General features: G+C 35.3%; 1 protein-coding gene across 1 annotated transcript; it reads left to right on the top strand.

Moving 5' to 3' along the window:
• The first annotated feature begins 57 nt into the window (after positions 1 to 57).
• Positions 58 to 21,867, top strand: Nadsyn (NAD synthetase). The gene is made up of 6 exons (XM_075300157.1): positions 58 to 345; positions 14,781 to 14,870; positions 14,937 to 15,102; positions 19,418 to 19,563; positions 19,645 to 20,766; positions 20,836 to 21,867. Exons 1-6 carry the CDS (start codon positions 200 to 202, stop codon positions 21,560 to 21,562), a joined length of 2,397 nt encoding a protein of 798 aa, XP_075156272.1. The 5' UTR covers positions 58 to 199; the 3' UTR covers positions 21,563 to 21,867.
• Positions 21,868 to 22,290: the final 423 nt, after the last annotated feature.

Here is a 22,290-nt window from a genome sequence, read left to right as displayed (position 1 = left end):
TTTTGACTTTCTCCAGTCTACCATTGTCACATCCCCTTCACCTTCAACCGCTATTCAAACCCGAAGAAGACCTTTTTCCTTTGTTCAATTTCGTATATTGAGAAATAATTGCTGCTGCTGATCAAATTGACGACAATAACCGTTTTGTAGATCGTTTTGGATTTTTGTTTAAAAATTAATTCCCATCGACAATATCACAATGGGACGAAAAATTACTGTAGCTGTTTCCACATTAAACCAATGGGCCTTAGATTTTGAAGGTAATTTGGGACGTATCCTACAGTCGATAATGGAAGCAAAAGATATGGGCGCATCATATCGTACAGGTCCCGAATTGGAAGTGAGGTAAGTAAGAATTTAACATGTATATATGACCGTAATCTTATGTGCCCTCCACCATGGATTGCGTAGAAACTTCTACGAAAGACTGTCATCCACAATAGAATTACTTGTGTTGTGGTATCTTAAATCGTTTTCTAAATTATGAATTAGTCCATACGTGGTATATATTAGACAAAAAAGGTATGTGTAGGTAAGTCTACAAATAATTACGAATCGATATGAACTATTTGCACGGTACGTAGAGAGCCAGAATTGAAATATGGGGGCTATCAAGGCCGTATTCAGGGGGGGATGTGGGGGATCAAACCCCCCCCCCCCGAAATGAATGAATATTTTTATATTAATAAAAATTTATTTTTAGCTGCATAGAAAAATCTTATCGAAGATGTTGAAGAAAAGCTTGAGGTTTTATTTTGAAAAACGCTTCCCAATAAAACTTGCACAAATCATAGAATACTAGTTGAAAAGCCCATCAAACGACGGTCGAAAAAAAAAACAAATTATTTTTGTTCTCGCACCACAAATTTCATTTTTGGAAAATGTATTTCTGCTTTTTATGTGTGTTTGTTGTTCTTTTTATGAACATGACTCGCTTTGTTTGGCCATAGCAACAACAACGAAACAGCCAAACACACATGTGTAAATGAAATGGCGCAAAACCTGCGAAAAGAACCTGCCTAATTCAGCGATGGAAGCAATAAAGAGATTTTTCCAAACGTGCATATTCTTTTAAAAATTTTAGTCACTTTGCCAGTTACTCAGGGATGGAAAATACAATTTTTAAGAAAGTACAAAAAAGGTATTTTTTGAGCGGAAAGGTACTTTTTACTAAATTTCACTGGAAGATTATTGTCAAGAGACTGAATTTTAAAGAAAATAAAATTTTGGCAAAATTTTCTATAGAAATAAAATTTTGCAAAAATTTCCTATAGAAATAAAATTTTTACAAAATTGTCAATTGAAATAAAATTTTGACAAAATTTTCTATAAAAATAAAATTTTGCAAAAATTCTATATAGAAATAAAATGTTGACAACTATTTCTAGCGAAATAAAAAATCGATAATATAGAATCGCATTCTTTTTTCGACTAAAACTTTCTTGAAGTTCAATAAAATCCTGTTTTTGACTATGTCTTTTACAAAATCGAGATTTTCTTCCCACATGAACATGTCTGTTTTGCCATATTTGTAAAAGACTATTAGCAAATAAGGTTGATAAAGACTTTCTCAAAATATTAAAATATTTTTGTCAAAGCTATTGTACCATAAATCTGATATCGACTCGCGGGGGTACTACGGTACTGACCGGGGTGAAAAAGGTTTGAAAAAGTACTATAGTACTGCATTTTCCATCCCTGCAGTTACTACGTGCTCATCCGAACGTTCATTTTCAACAATGAAGAGATTAAAAACGTATCTTAGAAATTCGACTAGCGAGAGTAGACTCAAAGGATTGGCATTAATGTCGGTTCATCGCCGAATAAATGTGTCGACTGAAGAAGTCATTGATTTATTTGCTGCCCAAAAAGCCCGTCGGCTCAATTTAATATTATAACAAGTATATACAGCACTAAGTTCGGCCGGGCCGAATCTTAAATACCCACCACCATGAACCAAATATTAGGGTTTCCTTTGAAATTTCAGGAGGGCTTGAGGACTTGAGGATATTCCCGAAGATAAATTTAAAGATTTCACCTATGAGGACTATATCAGATTCTGGATTTATAAGAACCATTTTTGTTTGAGTTTTAAAGGAATCATTAACATCTCTTCTAAGTGTGCAAGAAAATTATAAAATAAAGTCTTGATTTGAAATCTTAAATCTGTAGAAGTAAAATCTGGAAATTTTACATTGAGTTTCAAGCAATTTTCATGATCAGTGCGCCTTCTACACCCTCAAGAAGTGAAGTCGGTCTATATGGAGGCATTACCAAATGGATCGATAAAAACTTAATCCGATACACGTTTTTGTGAGCCTAAAATACCAGAATATTTACAATTTCAGGCAAATCAGATAAAAACTACGGTTTCTAGAAACCCAAGGAGTTAAATCGGGAGATCGTTCTTATGGGGGCTATACTAAAATATGGACCGATACTCACCGTTTTCGGCACACCTCTTTATGACCCGAAAATACCTCTAGATTTCCAATTTCAGACAAATAGGATAAAAACTTCGGATTCTAGAAGCCCAAGAAGTAAAATCTTGAAATCGGTCTATATGGGGGCTATACCAAAATATGGACCGATACTCACCATTTTCGGCACACCTCTTTATGGTCCTAAAATACCTCTAGATTTCCAATTTCAGACAAATTGGATAAAAACTACGGTTTCTATAAGCCCAAGACCCCAAATCGGGAGGTCGTTTTATATGGGGACCATACCAAAACATGGACCGATACTCACAATTTTTGGCACACGTATTTGTGGTCCTACAATACCTCTAAATTTCCAATTTCAGGTAAATTGAATAAAAACTGCGGTTTCTATAATCCCAAGAAGTAAAATCGGGAGATCGGTTTATATGGGGGCTATACCAAAATATGGATCGATACTCACAATTTTTGGCACACGTATTTGTGGTCCTACAATACCTCTAAATTTCCAATTTCAGGTAAATTGAATAAAAACTGCGGTTTCTATAAGCCCAAGAAGTAAAATCGGAAGATCGGTCTATATGGGGGCTATACCAAAACATGGACCGATACTCACCATTTTTGGCACAACTCTTTATGGCCCTAGAATACCTCTAGATTTCCAATTTCAGACGAATAAGATAAAAACTACGGTTTCTATAAGCTCAAGACCCCAAATCGGGAGGTCGGTTTATATGGGGACTATACCAAAACCTGGACCGATATAGCCCATCTTCGAACTTGACCTGCCTGCAGACAAAAAGCGAGTTTGTGCAAAATTTCAGTACGATTGCTTCATTATTGAAGACTGTAGCGTGATTACAACAGACGGACAGACAGACGGACATCGTTATATCGTCTTAGAACTTCTCCCTGATCAAGAATATATATACATTATATAGTCGGAAATCGGTATTTCGATGTGTTACAAACGGAATGACAAACTTATTATACCCCCGTCACCATTCTATGGTGGTGGGTATAAAAATATTGTATACATACCTACACGCAAAAAAATAATTCTTTCCTCCCAAACGAAATTTTAGACAAACAAAGTTCGTTTCTCATTTGCTTTTCGCTGTAAGGAAGTGTATTTGGAAGAAAAGTATATACTTTTTGTGATAAACGTTTATTCTTTTCCAGGATGTAAAAACAATTTCATAAAGACTAACTAAAAAAAAAATTTTTTCTGGCTAATTGTATTTTCCCTCACATCTTTCTCACTTCCACGAAGATTTTTAGTTCTTAGCACCTTTTTCTGTAATACAAACAATGTAGAAGATATTATACGATTTTATAAATTTTTAAAATTTTTTTACCTTTCGCCTGGACGGAGAATCGAACCGCGGACCATGCACTTTGTAAGCCAACACACTAACCACTGAGCTATGTACCTGTTATGGTCATCAATAGATAAATATCCATATAAGTTATATTTATATAGCATAGCTTGCGGCGCCCACGAACCGAATAAACAAAGTTTATTTAACAGAAACAAACATTTAGTTTGGAACCGTGGAGCAGTGGTTGCTACGTCTGACTCTCATGCCAAGGGTCGTGGGTTCGATCCCTGCTTCGACCAAAGTTTTTTTTTTTTTTTACATACATTCTACATATGTTCGGAAGATTCCGAAAAAAATGTTCAACATTACATTGTACTATATTAAATTTTGAACTGTAAAATGTGTTTTATTAAAGACCAAAAGTCAGAAAAGAACAGTGTTTGATATAAACGAAATGGACTCTGTTGTTGTTTCAAAAATAACTTTTTTTATTGAAAAAATAAAAACTTTGTAACAAACGAATTTTTTTGGTGATAAAAGTTTAATATTTTCGAAGCAATTCAAAAAACTCTAACAAAAGAAAAACGTTTTCGGTACACGTTTTCCAAACGTTTTTTTTCTTTGCGTGTATGCATAAATAAAATTTTCTACACATGAGATTATATGAATATTTTTTTTTAAAGTTGAACCCCCCCCGAATTAAAATCCTGGCTACGGCCTTGGGGGCTATATACAATTATGAACTTGAAATGGACCAATTTTTGTGTGATTGGGGATCGATTTATCTGAGGGCCATATATAACTATAGACCGATGTGGATTTAGTTAGGCATTGTTGTTAACGACCATATACTAGCACAATGTACCAAATTTCAACTCACTCGGATGAAATTTGCTCCTCCAAGAGGCTCCAAAACCAAATCTCGGGAACGGTTTATATGGGGGCTATATATATTTATGAACCGGCACGGTTGTTAGAGACCATATACTAACACCATGTTCCAAATTTCAACCAGATCGTATGAAATTTGTTTCTCTTAGAGGCTCCGAAAGCCAAATCGGGGAATCGGTTTATATGGGGCCTATATATAATTATGGACCGATGTGGACCAATTTTTGCATGGTTGTTAGAAACCATATAGTAACACCATGTACCAAATTTCAGCCGGATCGGATGAAATTTGCTTCTCTTAGAGGGCCTGCAAGCCAAATTTGGGAGTCCGTTTATATGGGCGCTATACGTAAAAGTGGACCGATATGGCCCATTTGCAATACCATCTGACCTACATCAATAACAACTACTTGTGCCAAGTTTTAAGTCGATAGCTTGTTTCGTTCGGAAGTTAGCGTGATTTCAACAGACGGATGGACGGAGGGACGGACATGCTCAGATCGACTCAGAATTTCACCACGACCCAGAATATATATACTTTATGGGATCTTAGAGCAATATTTCGATGTGTTACAAAAGGAATGACAAAGTTAATATACCCCCATCCTATGGTGGAGGGTATAAAAATATAATCAGGGATCAAGGGGAGGGTGCTAATGTGGGTGGTGCACATAGCAATAACCATACTTTTTTACAATGATACATAATAGTTTATTCTCCCATTTAATTGAAAGGTTAGGTTTACTGGCAGCCCGGTTCAGTGCGAATTGTCACTGACGGACCTATCACAGGATTGATACCTGTGCTTAGTTTGTGGCAATTTTTAAATAGTCATAATTTAATGAATTCCATACACGCTTGATATTAAAATCTTATTGGATCGACAAATTTAGTGAATAAGTGAGAATTATCAGAATAACCTTAACATATTTCAAAAGTTGTTCATATCTGGTGTGATTTGGATGCGCGAAAATGAAACAGATTCCTAAAAGTTTACCACAGTCTGATTCAGAGTATCTGTCAATGGACTGCTCCTACTAAATTGTCGCTTTTCGTGTCCTTTGGAATGAGTCAAAGATGTGTTCTAAAATGTAAATTTTATCAGAAATGGGATTGTTCCATACACACCGGGACTGCTCTTTGTCACTGAGTACTGTCCAATTCCATGCTTAACTCAACCAGAAGGGACCTACTTTTTTATAGCAGAGTCCGAACGGCGTTTCACTTTACTGTGAAACCATCCAGCATAACTGAGAATTGAGAATCCACCCCAAAGAACTTTTTTCGTGTTCGGTCGAAACTGGGATTGAACCCATTGTACCATATATACCACCCAGCATAGATAGAAGTCATCAACATCGGCAATTTTTCTAAAATAAAAGAAAACATAGTATATATACATTGAAGAAAAACTTTAAACTGGAATAAAATGGTGAAATATTAGACCATTATTATGCCACCCCAGCAAAAAATGGAGCACTATTTCATCAGGATTGTAAGGGAGAGAGGCAGTACCATCTGCTTACAAAACAACTGAATCAGCCTGAGTTTTGTGGGCGATGTCCCGATTTGGAGCAGCTTCTATATAGCGCTGATATAATTGCTCATTTTAAGAGAAATATTGGTCAGAAGTGATATAAAATATTGAGTATAGCATTGATGGCGTGAAGGAAAATAGCACTACTTTTCATGCATCTATACTGCATGAATTGGTTGTAATAACGTAAACGAATGATCATAAACTACTTTGATTACTCGTTTATGTTATTGCCACCGATTCATGTAGTGTGGATGCACTGCCTACTTTATTGTATGCCAAAAAGCGCAACTAAACTCTTACAGCTGATACATGTCAGAAACGATACTTCGTGTAGCCAGATTTTATTGAGAATAAAAGTATTTATACTCTGACCAAAACTGGTGTATTGCATTAAAATAGACAAATACATAAAAACAAATTAAACCTACCCAATTTGCTTCCACTGTTAACTCCTTGCAAGTTCTTCTATACGTTCATTAGAGCGAATTTTTTTTTACTTTTTTAATGAGATCCATAGTAAATGCCGAAAAACTAAGGCCTGGCAGAAAATTCGTCGTTATATTTTTCTATTTATAAACATGTGTCTAAATTCGGGCGGGGCCGGCTATATTATACCCTTTACCCCTATGTAGGCCAAAATTTGTGTTACCATCTCAACTACTTCACATTTGCTGGAAGCTATATAAAGGATACATTTTTTTTCCTTCTACAAAATCTAGAATTAAAATTTAAATCGACTAACGCTATCCAATTAATTGGAGGAAACTTCCATTGAAAATGGGTCTAAAATGTGTAACAATCTACCATAACATATTTCCCCAACTCTGGTGTACGTATATATGGGAGCTGTATATAATCTGAACCGATTTTAACTAAATTTGACATGTATAGTTAGAATAATAATTCTGCAATCTATGCGAAATTTCACGTAAATGGGAGTATAACTTTGGCCCACTGGTCATATCAGTGCAAATCGGACGGAAGATATATATGGGAGGCATATCTAAATCTTAACCGATTTCAACCAAATTTGGCACAATTACCGACACTACTAAACGTACTCCTTGTGCAAAATTTGAAGCAAATCACGGCAAAACCCTGGATTTTGAGGCCATATAAGTTCAAATCGGACGAAAGATATATATGGGAGCTATATCTAAATCTGAATCGATTTTGACCATATTTGGCACATACAATAGTATCGTTAAAAGTACCGCTTGTGCAAAATTTGAAGTAAGTCAGGGCAAAACTCTGGCTTTTGAGACCATATAAGTTCAAATCGGGCGAAAGATATATATGTGTGAGCTATATCTAAATCTGAACCGATTTTAACATAATTTGACACACTTAACAATACTATTAAACGTACCCCTTGTGCAAAATTTGAAGCAAATCACGGCAAAACTCTGGCTTTTGTGGCCATATAAGTTCAAATCGGACGAAAGATATATATGGGAGCTATATCTAAATTTCAACCGATTTCAATCAAATTTACCAAGCATTGGTAGAATGTCAATTCTACCCTCTGTGCAAAATTTCACGAAGATCAGTAGTAAGCTTTTGCATCTGTGGTCATATGAGTCTAAATCGGACGAAAGATATATATGGGAACTATATCTAAATCTGAACCAATTTGGCTGATATTTTGCAAGATTTTCGAGATTCATAAAATATTTGGATTTACGGTATTTCAAGAAAAGAACAAACTCAAGTAAAAAAGAAGAAACATTAAAGTTTTTAGGTTTATTTCGGTAGTGAAAGGGTTAAGGGCCTGCTCCCTTCTTAGCGATGTTTTTTTTTTAATCTACATATCTGCACCCAGAGAAATGATTGGTTGGAATTCGATTACGACAACAGTTTGATAGTGGAGACCCACAATTTTTAATTGTGTGGAATAATTATTAGTTATTTCTCTTGTTTGATAGTTTATATAATCAATATAACGGTGGTGTGACCAAAAGTTGGTACACACGACCAAATATTGGTCGTTATTTATACATTGAAGTAACTAACCATTTCAATTTATTCCACCCTGTTGTGATAACTGATTTGTTTTGCCAATGTGTCACCAAACCATAAAGACTTGCTGTGAATTAGGTATATATTCATTTTAATTCGGTAGCTGCATTCTTAATTGGTGAGTAACATAATCATCAAATGAAATTAATACCACTCACTCACTTACGTTCTTCCCTACTAGAGATATTTTAACAAATGTGACGATTTCCGAGGATGGGAATGGTAAATATATAGATTGGCTACCTCGCCATCGAACTTAAAATCGATCAGAACTGAAGAAAGATTCTGGTGCAAAGACATAACAACACGTCAAGGTCCATGCGTGAGTCACGATCGGGTAATTGTGAGTGGAGCATCAGCAGCATCTGCATCATTTCCATTCAGTTTTTAATTATTAATTAATAATTTAATTAAATACAGACTAAAATTAATTCACCAAATGGTTTCTTTAATTTCTCAAGCATTGGTTGTCCGAAAATAATAAATAGTTGTTTCAACAAACGAATAAAATCTTATTGGTTGGGATTACCAATTAGACTTATAATGTGCCCAAATTTTAGTTATCGAAAGAGTTTGAGATACTGTTGTGCAAGACAACAATTGGTTGCTTTGACAAATTTTGTCAGTTATATTCTGGTAGTAGATGGGACCGAATAATTTGGTTGGCAAAAGAATTGGTTGGCACAACAAATTTGTTTTCTGTGTGTGGTAAAGAATATAAGGGATCATTTTGTTTTGAATTTCTTATATATACGTTTAAAGAAATATGAAATAGTACACAATAGATTGCAAACTTCACTGCTTAGTGTGTGGGTTTTCCAAGAATGCATCAATTCGGGCAATTACCATTCGATCTGCAGAGGGGTTGTCTGATTATGATGCCACTTTCGAGGAAATCCCTCGAGAAAGGGGTTTCAGGAACACCAAATTCTTTGCTTATTACCAAGAAATTGGAATCAATCGAACGAAGTAATTTTTCATCTAAACAGAAGGAGAGAGAGAGTGTGTATCTGAAATGGTTTCAAGGAATCGAACGCAAACATTTGAAAAGAGTCAACAATTTTTGGACTCAATTGCCAAAGATTGCAAAATTTTCTTTACACTACATATATATTGAGCAGAATTAGGAAATACTGCCCAGAACAGCTAAATGCTGAATGGAAGGTTGACCGATTGGATGAGATTTTTACTAAACACTCTATATTTGACTCATCCCAGGGCTTTCACGATGTTCACATGAATTAAAAAACGTTCAACCCTTCAACTAAGTCAAAAGCACTCTACTTAAAAATTGGTGAAAGATATCAATGAATCAGATATATGTAGATAATCGAAATACGACAAATCTTAAGGCTGTTGTTAGATTTTTCGAACTTTGTGAGAGCGATGTTCTTGATAACTCAATCGAGGAGACAGCTGTGATGGTTCCTCCACATACGTCTTCATCATTGTAAGCAGTGTTGCTAATATCTTTCTGGCTCTTGTCCTTAAATTATGATGTTTTCGTTCCCAAAAATCCCCAATTTAAATTTAAATTCCTGACAAAACTCCCCAATACATTTTTGACAAGTTTTTTTAAACAAAAAATAAAGCAAAATACTCTGCTGTAGAAAATCAGTAATAATAAAAATAATTAAAATTTTTTCAAATCCAAGCTGCAATAAAATCAAGATTTCGAATCACAACACCAAGAGACTGGTGATAGTCTTCCAAATGCTGAAAATATGAAAATGGGAGTTCGGTCACCTTGTATTTATGGACGAAAATTTACTTCTATATATTCAAGTACAGTGCAGTCGTGGTAACGTGAACACCACCTAACGTGAACACGCTTTTTCTGACACCAACTATTCCATGATGTTGAATAACATGAAATTTGACGTTAACACACACAAAAATTTCACGAAAATTTTTCCAATTAAAATTTTAATTGAGTTTTAAAAAATATTCAATTAAAAATTTAATTGATTCAACAAATTTTTTAATTGAAACAAAAATCAATCACAAAAATAATAGTATCAATTAATTTTTTAATTGGATCAATTAACTTTTTAATTGACCTGCAATTAATTTTTTAATTGATACTATCATTTCTGTGATTGAAGACATTCCAATTAAAAATTAATTGGATCAATTAATTTCGTGATTGAATCAGAAAAAAATTTTTTTTGTGTGAAGGCAGACTCGCAGTGCCAAATACAATTTCAAATACACCTACGGAATATTTTAGTGATCTGTTTGGCTTTTTTTGCGAATTTCAATTATTAATTTATATTGCTTTGTAATTTCATGCCCACTGATATTATTCCGATCTCTTTTTTTAAATTTTTTTCATGAAGTTGAATTAAGTTTTTAATATTACTAATAACAACAATAAAAGACTATCACGCTAGAAAGTGTAAAACTCCCGAATATGGTGATGTTTTGTTGAGAAATTCGCTGAAGTTCGCAAACGTGAAAATTTTCGCTAATGTGAACTCTCTTGGTTTCAATTAGTTCGCGTTACTGCGAGTGCACTGCAGTAAAATTGGGCAATAGACACGTTGCCAAAGTTGATAGAATTCTACCAGAAATGGTAGATTTTTTTATTGTTTGGTAGATTGATAGAAATAATTCTATATAGAAATAAAATTTTGACAAAGTTTTATACAGAAATAAAATTTTTAAAAAATTTTCTATAGAAATAAAATTTTGACAAAATTTTCTATAGAAATAGAATTTTGGGAAACTTGTCTATAGAAATTTTGACAAAATTTTCTATAGAAGTAGAATTTTGGGAAACTTGTCTATAGACATAGAATTTTGACAAAATTTTCTATTTATGGAAATTCCCCACCAAATCCCCAAGTCCCCAACTTAGAATTTTCGTATCCCCAATTTGGAGAAAAATCCCCAATACTGGCAACAGTGATTGTAAGGATGCATGTATGTTCCGAAAAGTCTTCCTGACGAAAGCGAAGATGTGGTTCTAATTCAAGACAACAGAATTTGTGAATCAAGAACTCGGGTTTTCAATTTGTTGGGTTATCTAGGAACAAATGGAAATCGGGATAGTATTATTGGCAATAAAGATCTATTTATGGTTTCTCCATTGAGCAACTACCGACAACGGTGTAGTCATAAATGGACAAACTCCGAATTCCATTCTAGAAATATACAGACTCCATTTTACACTCTAGAAATAGACAAATTGCAAGAATTAAAACGGCAACACTGGTAATCTCCAACAAGGAAGTCCTTCATCACAAAAACTTGGAAGAAATGTTAGAAGTAGCCAGAGTAAAACTCAATTGTCATACTAGTCTATGGAGTTGAGAAGTAGTATGGGAAACCCTATACGAAGCTGTATATCCGAGCAAACTGCAATGTGAAAGGCCGTTCGAACTCGGATATAAAAAGGAGGTCCCTTGTCATTGAACTAAACATGTAATCGGGCAGCACTCAGTGATAAGAGGGAAGTTCACCACTGTGGTATCACAATGGACTGAATAGTCTAAGTGAACCTGAAATATCGGGCTGCCACTATACGTAGCCTAAATTTCAAATCCTTTACTTAGGTTAGGTTAGGTATAGTGGCAGCCCGATATTTCAGACTCACTTAGACTATTCAGTTCATTGTGATACCACAGTGGTGAACTTCTCTCTTATCACTGAGTGCTGCCCGATTCTATGTTAAGCTCAATGACAAGGGACCTCCTTTTTATAGCCGAGTCCGAACGGCATTCCACATTGCAGTGAAACCACTTAGAGAAGCTTTGAAACCCTCAGAAATGTCTCCAGCATTACTGAGGTGGGATATCCACCGCTGAAAAACTGTTTGGTGTTTGGTCGAAACTGGACACTGTGTATGCAAGGCGGACATGCTAACCATTGCATCACGGTGGCTCCTCTACTTAACTAAAGCCAATTTAACTTTATTTTAGTTCATGCAATTATTATGTTTGGTGAAAGTTTTCCTTACTCTAATAATTTTTTGCGTACGTTACTTAAATCCAATTAAATTTTTTCACTTGTTAAAGAAAATTTTGTAGTTTGAAAGAAAAAATTGGAGTTCAAAATTGCAAGAAAGAAAGTTAGTGACATAACATACAAAGTTCATGATGGACGCATTTGTAGTAAAATTTACAAATTTAAAGAAATAATAAACTATTTTGTGATTCATTTGTGTATAATTTTTTCTCGTTTTTTAGTTAATTTAACTAACGTACGCAAAAAATTACTAGAGTAAAAGAAACTTTCTCCATATATTCCATGAACTAAAATAGAGTTAAATTGGCTTTAGTACAATAGAGAGTTCACTTTTGTTTAGTGTATATAGTCTCCATATGTAGAATCTTTAAATTTAACTTCGGAAAACGTACCATTTGAGCGGATCTGCTTGGGAATGTGTCCATCGTCAAATCCAGCTGAAATTCTATATATTTTCAAGTAACACGCTACGACGAAGAATTTTCATAGAAAACTGTCATATTTTATTCGTTGTGGTTAGAGATGGTCTGCATCAAACTTTTTAAGGTTTGCCACTGTCGCAAAGTTGTAAACGTCGTAAACGTCATATACACGTCGTAAATGTAGAAAAAGTAGCCAACGTCGCAAACTCCAAATTCTTTAGACCCTTCAGATAGGCAGCGAATGATATCCAAGATGATGATATATGCAAAGAAGTTTCAATTGTCAGGAATTATTAACAAGTTTAAAAAAACCTGAGAATATAGTTATTTCAATTCGAAACTCGAAGCCAAAATTACTATAAACTACTTGATGGTGCAGTAAACGTGACGGTCGGAAATCGCTCATGGTCAAACTTTAACAAATTACTGCAGAAACTAGAATGAAGGAAAACTACTTAAGTCTTACATAAATGAATTGCTGTTTAGAGAGAATTTTATAAAATCACTTTTTGGCTTATTAGAGCCAATTTCTATACTAATTAAAAAGCTTTAGTTGCATCAACGATGACTAGCTACACATCGTTGATGCAACTAAAGCTTGTATGGACATTATGGACCACGAAAACCAAGAATAACAGGTTGGCTGATAAATCCCCGGTCTAACAAAGAAAAACAATTTTTTTTTGTCAAAATTCGTTTTTATTATTCAACATAGTTCCCTTCAAGAGCGATACAACGATTATAACGACCTTCCAATTTTTTGATACCATTTTGGTACTACTCCTTCGGTTTTGCCTCAAAATAGGCCTCAGTTTCGGCGATCACCTCTTCATTGCAGCCAAATTTTTTCCCTGCGAGCATCCTTTTGAGGTCTGAGAACAAGAAAAAGTCGCTGGGCGCCAGATCTGGAGAATACGGTGGGTGGGGAAGCAATTCGAAACCCAATTCATGAATTTTTGCCAGCATTCTCAAAGACTTGTGGCACGGTGCGTTGTCTTGGTGGAACAACACTTTTTTCTTCTTCATATGGGGCCGTTTTGCCGCGATTTCGACCTTCAAACACTCCAAAAACGCCATATAATAGTCTTTGTTGATGGTTTTTCCCTTCTCAAGATAATCGATAAAAATTATTCCATGCGCATCCCAAAAAACAGAGGCCATTACTTTGCAAGCGGACTTTTGAGTCTTTCCACGCTTCGGAGACGGTTCACCAGCCGACTGTCGATTGGACTCAGGAGTGTAGTGATGGAGCCATGTTTCATCCATTGGCACATATCGACGGAAAAAATCGGGTGTATTACGAGTTAACAGCTGCAAACACCGCTCAGAATCATCAACACGTTGTTGTTTTTGGTCAAATGTGAGCTCGCGCGGCACCCATTTTGCACAGAGCTTCCGCATATCCAAATATTGATGAATGATATGACCAACATGTTCTTTAGATATCTTTAAGGTCTCTGCTATCTCCATCAACTTCATTTTACGGTCATTCAAAATCATATTCAACCACCTCTTTCGGGCGTCCACTGCGTTCACCGTCCTCCGTGCTCATTTCACCACGCTTGAATTTTGCATAACAATCAATTATTGTTGATTTCCCTGGGGCATAGTCCGGAAACTCATTATCAAGCCAAGTTTTTGCTTCCACCGTATTTTTTCCCTTCAGAAAACAGTATTTTATCAAAACACGAAATTCTTTTTTTCCATTTTTTTTCACAACAACAAAAGTTGCTTCACAAAAGACGCTCTATCTCACAAACTAATTGTCTTACAGACGTCAAATTTTGACACGAATCATTTGAAGGTTGGTACTAAATAAAAATAATATGCATTAAATACTAGCGACGCCATCTATGTGTCAAACCGGGGACTTATCAGCCAACCTGTTAAATCTAGTACAGTTTAAAATAAATACAATATAAAGCATTTTTTGCATACCTTTTATCGGGGAGCTTAACTAAATTAAATTAAAAAATATTCACAATTTCTTTAATTCCAAATTAGGTTTTCTACACTACGTTTACAACTTTTGTGACATACGTATTATGCCGTCGTAAACGTATGTCGCAAAAGTCACAGTTTGTGACAAGCCAACCCTGATTGTGATTGTGATTTCTATAAGAACTTATCGTTTAGCAATAATATTAAACTCAATAATTTATCCTTTTTTTTATAGTGGGTACAGTTGTGAAGATCATTTTCGGGAACCCGATACCTATTTACATTCTTGGGAGGTATTATTGGAAATAATGATGTCACCAATATGGTAAGCCACAAATTGTCAAAGCATTTTAAAACGAATCCTATATGAGATCATCATATATTTTTATAGTGAACATATGCTGATCGATGTTGGTATGCCAGTGATGCACCGCAATGTAGCCTATAATTGTCGTGTGGCCTTTTTCAATCGTAAAATTTTACTCATAAGACCAAAAATGTCTAACTGTGATGATGGCAATTACCGAGAGACAAGATGGTTTACACCATGGACCAAGGTAAATTAACATCGTGTATATAAAAAACAATATAATATGAATAAAAATTTCATTGAATCAATCCATTATTCCACATGCTTATATTTTCCACATGTTTATATTATCGATTTTTGTAAATCCCGGGATCCCGAAATTTTCTGGATTTTTTAAATAGTTTAAGTAATAAAAATCTACAGCGCCTAAAATGTTCGTACTTCTTAAAAATATCAAGGCATTAAAATTTTTATCAGATAAATGAAATCTTGTCATATTGTCGACGGACCTTTTATCATTGCTTGAGGACCTTACCGTTTACTTCAATTTTTGGTGAGAGTGTGCCTTTATATAGTATACATCATGTATAATACTCGTAAATACTTACTCGAGGTGTACCATAAATGCTCATTAACACAATTTGTCGGGTATGAAATATAAGGGCGGTTTGCACTGAATGAAGACTCCAGTATATTAATCACCCTTATTCCTGAAGTCGCCCTCGCCGTCGCTTTTTGTCGCTTTTCGTCTGTCGCCACTAATTGGTATTCCGTTCGTCGATATATTCTGCTATCGAAGAAAATCGGTATTCCTGCTGACGCTTTTTGTCGCCAATACCGTCGCTTTTTGTCGCCGTTAAATTTACCAGCGACGAGTTCAGTGATTAATTTCTGAAGAAGTTTTTTAGACTTTATTGATCGAACAATTGAAAAGTAAATTAAAAAAATGGAAATTGGTAAGAGGTAAAGTGACTAATCTTCAACAATTACAAAAACAAACAAAAATGAAAAAAATGAACTAGAGATCCATTAGCGTAGCTAGACAATTTTCCTAGGGGGGGGGGGGGCTATAGCCCCCCCTAGCTAAAAATTTATAGACTGAACTTATAGGTTCAATTATTGTTTTATTTCATAAAAAAGAATAAAAAAATAGACATCAAAATAATATATAATAAAGCAACTAAAAGTAGTTCCACACTTTTCCCAGCAAAAAAAATTGGGATTTGTTTTAAAGGCACAACTTTAAAAGCACTTCCAAAAATGTCCTCACAAAGAAGTTAATTATATTAACTACACAGGAAGTTTTTTACTTCAGCTTTTTCATATTTTAATGCGTAATTTTTGTTTTCTTTTTTCAAATAGTTTAAAAAAAGAGTAAGAATAAATAAAATGGTAAAAATTATTCAAATTTTGCCACAAAAATTAAATCCATTATAGAAAAATCGATAATTTTTGAAAATATCCAAACAAGCGTTAGAATGCATTAAAAATCATAAAAAAATATAAAAATTACTATAAATTAATGTTTCTTGAAGCTCGAGGTCTTTAAAAATATTTATATAATTCTAACAAAAGGTCGACCAAAAATCAAATAAAAAACGAATAAATAAAAATTATTTATTTGGGAAAATATATTAATTCACATTCAAAACTCTGAATTCGGATCACACCTTAAGAAGTGATGCAAATTTATTGCAACGGCTGTTGAAACGGTGGACATTCGTTCTATGACGAGTTCCTATTACATTCATCGCTTCTCCGCCAATTTCGCACCACTTCCGGACCCAAAAAGAACATTTTCACTTCTTTTTTGGCGACGCTTTTTTGCAGCATTATTAAGATATTAATTTATGAAAGAATAGTTTTAATACCAATTACTATTTTTTAATTAAGATGACTAAACCAGACTAAACAATATAATAAAGGAGCTTTACATCCTGTTTCTGTATGTCGAATGAGCTCTGTCGATCGACTAAAATGGAAACAAACAGCTGAATTTATAACCAAAAAACAGCTGTTTCTATGCATTTCAGTCGATCGATTGAACTCGTTCGACATACAGAAACAGGCTGTTAGTTATTTAACTAAACCATAAGTTCAATCACAGTTCTATTTCATAAATATCAGACTTCAAACATAGTCATCGGCAACTGTTACCACAACCCAAGTAATTCGATTGTGCATGAAAGTCTTTAGGGGAACTTTGTGCGGTTGTATATACTTGTTTAATTTTTATAAAAATGTAAAATCGTAAATAGGTTTTCAAATTCTGGGGGGGGCTAAATTTTTTCTGGGGGGTCTAAGGCCCCTCCCCAGAGGCCTTCCTACGCTTATGTAGAGATCAGCCATGAGATGAGCTGGACTGACTCCAACGTTCAATGCCTTTGAACATTAGAGACAAATTGTAACAAATGGTAGAAAAGCTGTAACTATTATTAAAAAATCTATATTGTTCAAGAGTGGAAACTCTTTGAGGAACTCATGTTCTGAGCTGACCACGATCACAAATCTATTGATATAAAAATGGACTATTTACACCAAACTGATCTGTATATATAGCAGTTATGGTCATCACATTCACATCATAGAAAAGAAAACAATTAAAAAGTGTTGATTTTTCCATTTATTTTTAGTAGAATGTATTTTATTTAGCACCAAACTTAGATAATGTAAATCATTTCCCGAGTCAAATTTATCATTTATTATTTTTAAAAGCAAATAATTAAAATTCAGTTTTGCACATCAACTGATTGTTTTCTCTCACGATGATCCTAGTGCAATTGATCTCAGCGTCGTCGCCATTTTTATAGTTTTGGAAGCTTTTACTGTCCTTGAATAACAGGTTGGCTGATAAGTCCCCGGTCTGACACATAGATGGCGTCGCTTGTATTAAATTCATATTATTTTTATATAGTGCCAACCTTCAAATGATTCGTGTCAAAATTTGACGACTGTAAGTCAATTAGTTTGTGAGATAGAGCGTGATTTGTGAAGAAACTTTTGTTATTGTGAAAAAAAGGAATTTCGTGTTTTGATAAAATACTGTTTTCTGAAGGGAAAAAATAAGGTGGAAGCAAAAACTTGGCTTGATAAGAAGTTTCCGGACTCTGCCCCAGGGAAATCAAAAATAATTGATTGGTATGCAAAATTCAATCGTGGTGAAATGAGCACGGAGGACGGTGAACACAGTGGACGCCCGAATGACCGTAAAATGAAGTTGATCGAGATAGCAGAGGCCTTAAAGATATCAAAGGAACGTGTTGGTCATATCATTCATTAATATTTGGATATGCGGAAGCTCTGTGAAAAATGGGAGCCGAGCGAGCTGACATTTGACCAAAAAAAACAACGTGTTGATGATTCTGAGCGGTGTTTGCAGCTGTTAACTCGTAATACACGCGAGTTTTTTCGTCGATATGTGACAATGGATGAAACATGGCTCCATCACTACACTCCTGAGTCCAATCCAAACCGTCTCCGAAGCGTGAAAAGACTCAAAAGTCCGCTGGCAAAGTAATGACCTCTGTTTTTTTGGGGTGCGCATGGAATAATTATTATCGACTATCTTGAGAAGGGAAAAACCATGAACAGTGACTATTATATGGTGTTATTATCACAATGGACTGAATAGTCTAAGTGAGCCTGAAATTTAATCGGGCTGCCACTTTAACCTAACCTAACCTATATGGTGTTATTGGAGCGTTTGAAGGTCGAAATCGCGGCAAAACGGCCCCATATGAAGAAGAAATGTTGTTCCACCAAGACAACGCACTGTGCCACAAGTCATTGAGAACGATGGCAGAAATTCATGAATTGGGCGTCGAATTGCTTTCCCACCCACCGTATTCTCCAGACCTGCCCCCCAGCGACTTTTTCTTGTTCTCAGACCTCAAAAGGATGCTCGCAGGGAAAAAATTTGGCTGCAATGAAGAGGTGATCGCCGAAACTGAGGCAAAACCGAAGGAGTACTACCAAAATGGTATCAAAAAATTGGAAGGTCGTTATAATCGTCTTGAAGGGAACTATGTTGAATAATAAAAACGAATTTCGGCAAAAAAAAATGTGTTTTTCTTTGTTAGACCGGACCTTATCAGCCAACCTTTTATATATCCACATTTTTTCCCGCGTCAAATTAAACATTTTTTTCTTGATTTTTCGACAAAGAATTGAGTCAGAAATAAAAATATTTTAAACCGAAAAAAAATTAAAATTCATTTTTTTCACATCAGCTGATTGTTTTCTTTTTTTACCGAGTATTGTAATTGGTTCAAAACGTAATCGTCGTCTAGCGACAGCCGACAAAAAGCGACGGCGAATAATAAAATTAAAATAAAAATGAAAATCAAATAATAAAAATAAAAATCAAATTTAACAAATTTGAATTAGTTTTTCAGGATCCCGAAAAACTCCGGGATTCAAAATAAAATATCCGGGGATTCGGGATTAATCCCTGGATTGTGGATTAATCCCGTCCCGAAAATCAAGGGATTTCGAGACGGGATTTATCGCGGGTGACAGCCCTAGTTTATATATGTACTACTTATGGTGTTTTCTTATACTAGGCCTTACAAACTGAGGAATTCTATTTACCTCGCATGATTTCCCAACATACCGGACAAGATACAGTACCTTTTGGTGATGCTGTTATAGCCACAAAAGACACATGCATTGGCTATGAAATCTGTGAAGAATTGTGGAATGTTAAAAGGTAATAATAATACACAGCTGCCAAAAAAAAACCATCTTTGATTTATTTACTCTCCTATTCTATTTATTCTCTTCATTGCAGCAAACACATTGACATGTCCCTATCCGGTGTGGAGATCATTGTCAATAGTTCCGGTAGCTATATGGAATTGCGTAAAGCTCACATAACCACCGATTTAATACGCAATGCCAGTTTTAAAGCTGGTGGTGCCTATCTCTTTAGCAACCTCAGAGGCTGTGATGGTCAACGGGTTTTCTTCAATGGTTGCTCCGCGGTAGCTTTAAATGGTGAAATTGTTGCTCGAGGCAAACAATTCTCATTGCAAGATGTTGAAGTCACTTTGGCCACGATCGATTTGGAAGAGATACGAGCCTATCGTGTGTCCCAACGTTCGCGATGTTCAATGGCTGCCTCAGCTCCTACATATCCAAGAATCAATTGTGATTTTGAAATGTCCACCCATTGTGATATATTTAAAACTGCCAGTACACCAATACAATGGATTTATCATACACCAGAGGAGGAGATTGCCATGGGGCCGGCATGTTGGTTATGGGATTACCTGAGACGTTCTGGACAAGGTGGTTTCTTTTTACCTTTGTCCGGAGGCGTGGATTCAAGTAGTTCTGCAACCATTGTACATTCCATGTGTCGCATGATTGTGAATGCCGTGCAATCTGGGGATCACCAAGTTTTGCATGATATACGTAAAATATTGGCTGATCATGAATACACACCCGATAATCCAGCTGCCTTGTGTAATCGCCTATTGGTTACCTGTTTCATGGGTAGTGTTAATTCGAGCAAAGAGACTCGCTGGCGTGCTTCTCAGTTGGCAAGCCAATTGGGAAGCTATCACATTGAAATAAGCATTGATACAGCAGTTAATGCTTTACTGGGCATATTTAATGCCGTTACGGGATTGACACCACGTTTCCGAACTCAGGGAGGATGTGCTCGGCAAAATTTAGCTTTGCAAAATATACAATCACGCATACGCATGGTTTTGGCCTATATATTTGCTCAACTTATGTTGTGGGTACGCAATCGCCCTGGCGGTCTTTTGGTGTTGGGTTCAGCTAATGTCGACGAATCGCTGAGAGGTTATTTGACGAAATATGATTGTTCCTCGGCTGATATTAATCCTATAGGTGGCATATCGAAAACAGATTTGAGGAGATTTTTATCCTATGCCAAAGACAAGTAAATAGTGATTATTATATTTAAATTTAATTATTATTATTTATATTATTATTATTATTTTGTTAACAGATATAACTTACCTATACTGGAATCAATTATTGAAGCTCCACCCACTGCCGAGTTAGAGCCATTGCAAGATGGCAACCTAATGCAAACGGATGAACAAGACATGGGTATGACCTATGCCGAACTAAGCGAATATGGACGTCTTCGGAAACAAGCTTGCTGTGGGCCCTATAGTATGTTCTGTAGATTGGTTGCAACGTGGAAAGGTGATTTGAGTCCCAAGGAAGTTGCCGACAAAGTAAAACATTTCTTTAGATGCTATGCCATCAATCGCCATAAGATGACCGTTTTAACACCCTCTGTGCACGCTGAAAGCTATAGTCCCGATGACAATCGTTTCGACCATCGTCCCTTCTTATATCGAGCCAATTGGAGTTGGCAATTCAAGGTTATAGACGATGAAGTTGATAAATTACAACCAATTTATACACCATCAACAATATCGCATGCTCGACCCAGTACTGATGATCTATTGTCATCGCATGAATCTACACATAGATCGTCATCAGTTCATCAGCACCATCACCACCACCAACAACACAGTGATTCGAAGCATTCATCACCATTATCTTCATCATCGGTGGATATTGCTGCTGCCACCACCGCCACGCCATTGGGTACAGCACCCAGTGGTAGCCTTGGTACTTTGGGTAAAAAATCCAGTGGTTATGCCAAGGTACATGTAAATGTTTTAGGTAAAATCAAAGATCGTACCGGAATACCCGTTTAATAGAGAGAGAAAAAAATGAGAGAAATCCAATTACTTTGCTAACATTTTAATGAATGAACAATTTGACCAATTATAGAACAAAAAAAAAACAAAATGGAATTAAGAACAAAACAGAAAGGAAATTGAAAACTCGCTTTAATGGAACACGTAAAAAAAACCTGGGACAAAATCCCAATTTAGCTTATATTTAGATTGAAAACGTCATTTTATTAATAATATTTTATATTACTTTTTCAAATTATAAAAAAAAAACGTATTTTTGTATTATTTTTTGTTAACTAAAATACATTGTTTTGCGAAATAAACCTGCGTTCATACCACATCTTTATTTGGATGAATTTTAAGGCCTTGAAAAAAAACATGGTTTGAGCCCTAATGATTGCAATACACAGAATGAAGCCGTCGGGTAGCACCGCCGCCAATTATGCGGGTTCATCTCGACTGAAGGGTAGTCGTCTTTCTTTCAGAAAAATTTTAATTTTTTTATTTTCTGCCAAAAACTGCTTCATTAACACAAACTAATTCAAGACTTCGTATCAGTTTTGCCGCCGCCTCCAATAAAAATGGATCGGTTTCATTCACTGCTTCAATTCCCAAAAACACTCATTTAAATAAAATCTTAGTATTAACAGCATATAACTCATATCAGCAAATGTTGTTTTAGTGTGTAAATATAACCATAGTGATAGGCGAACACTTGTTTACGTGCATTTTTTATTGGTATCCCA

Source organism: Haematobia irritans, chromosome 3, assembly GCF_050003625.1.
Source record: "Haematobia irritans isolate KBUSLIRL chromosome 3, ASM5000362v1, whole genome shotgun sequence".
Taxonomy (NCBI): domain Eukaryota; kingdom Metazoa; phylum Arthropoda; class Insecta; order Diptera; family Muscidae; genus Haematobia; species Haematobia irritans.
Note: the sequence above shows the minus strand (reverse complement) of the source record. Positions and strands in the feature narration are given on the sequence as shown.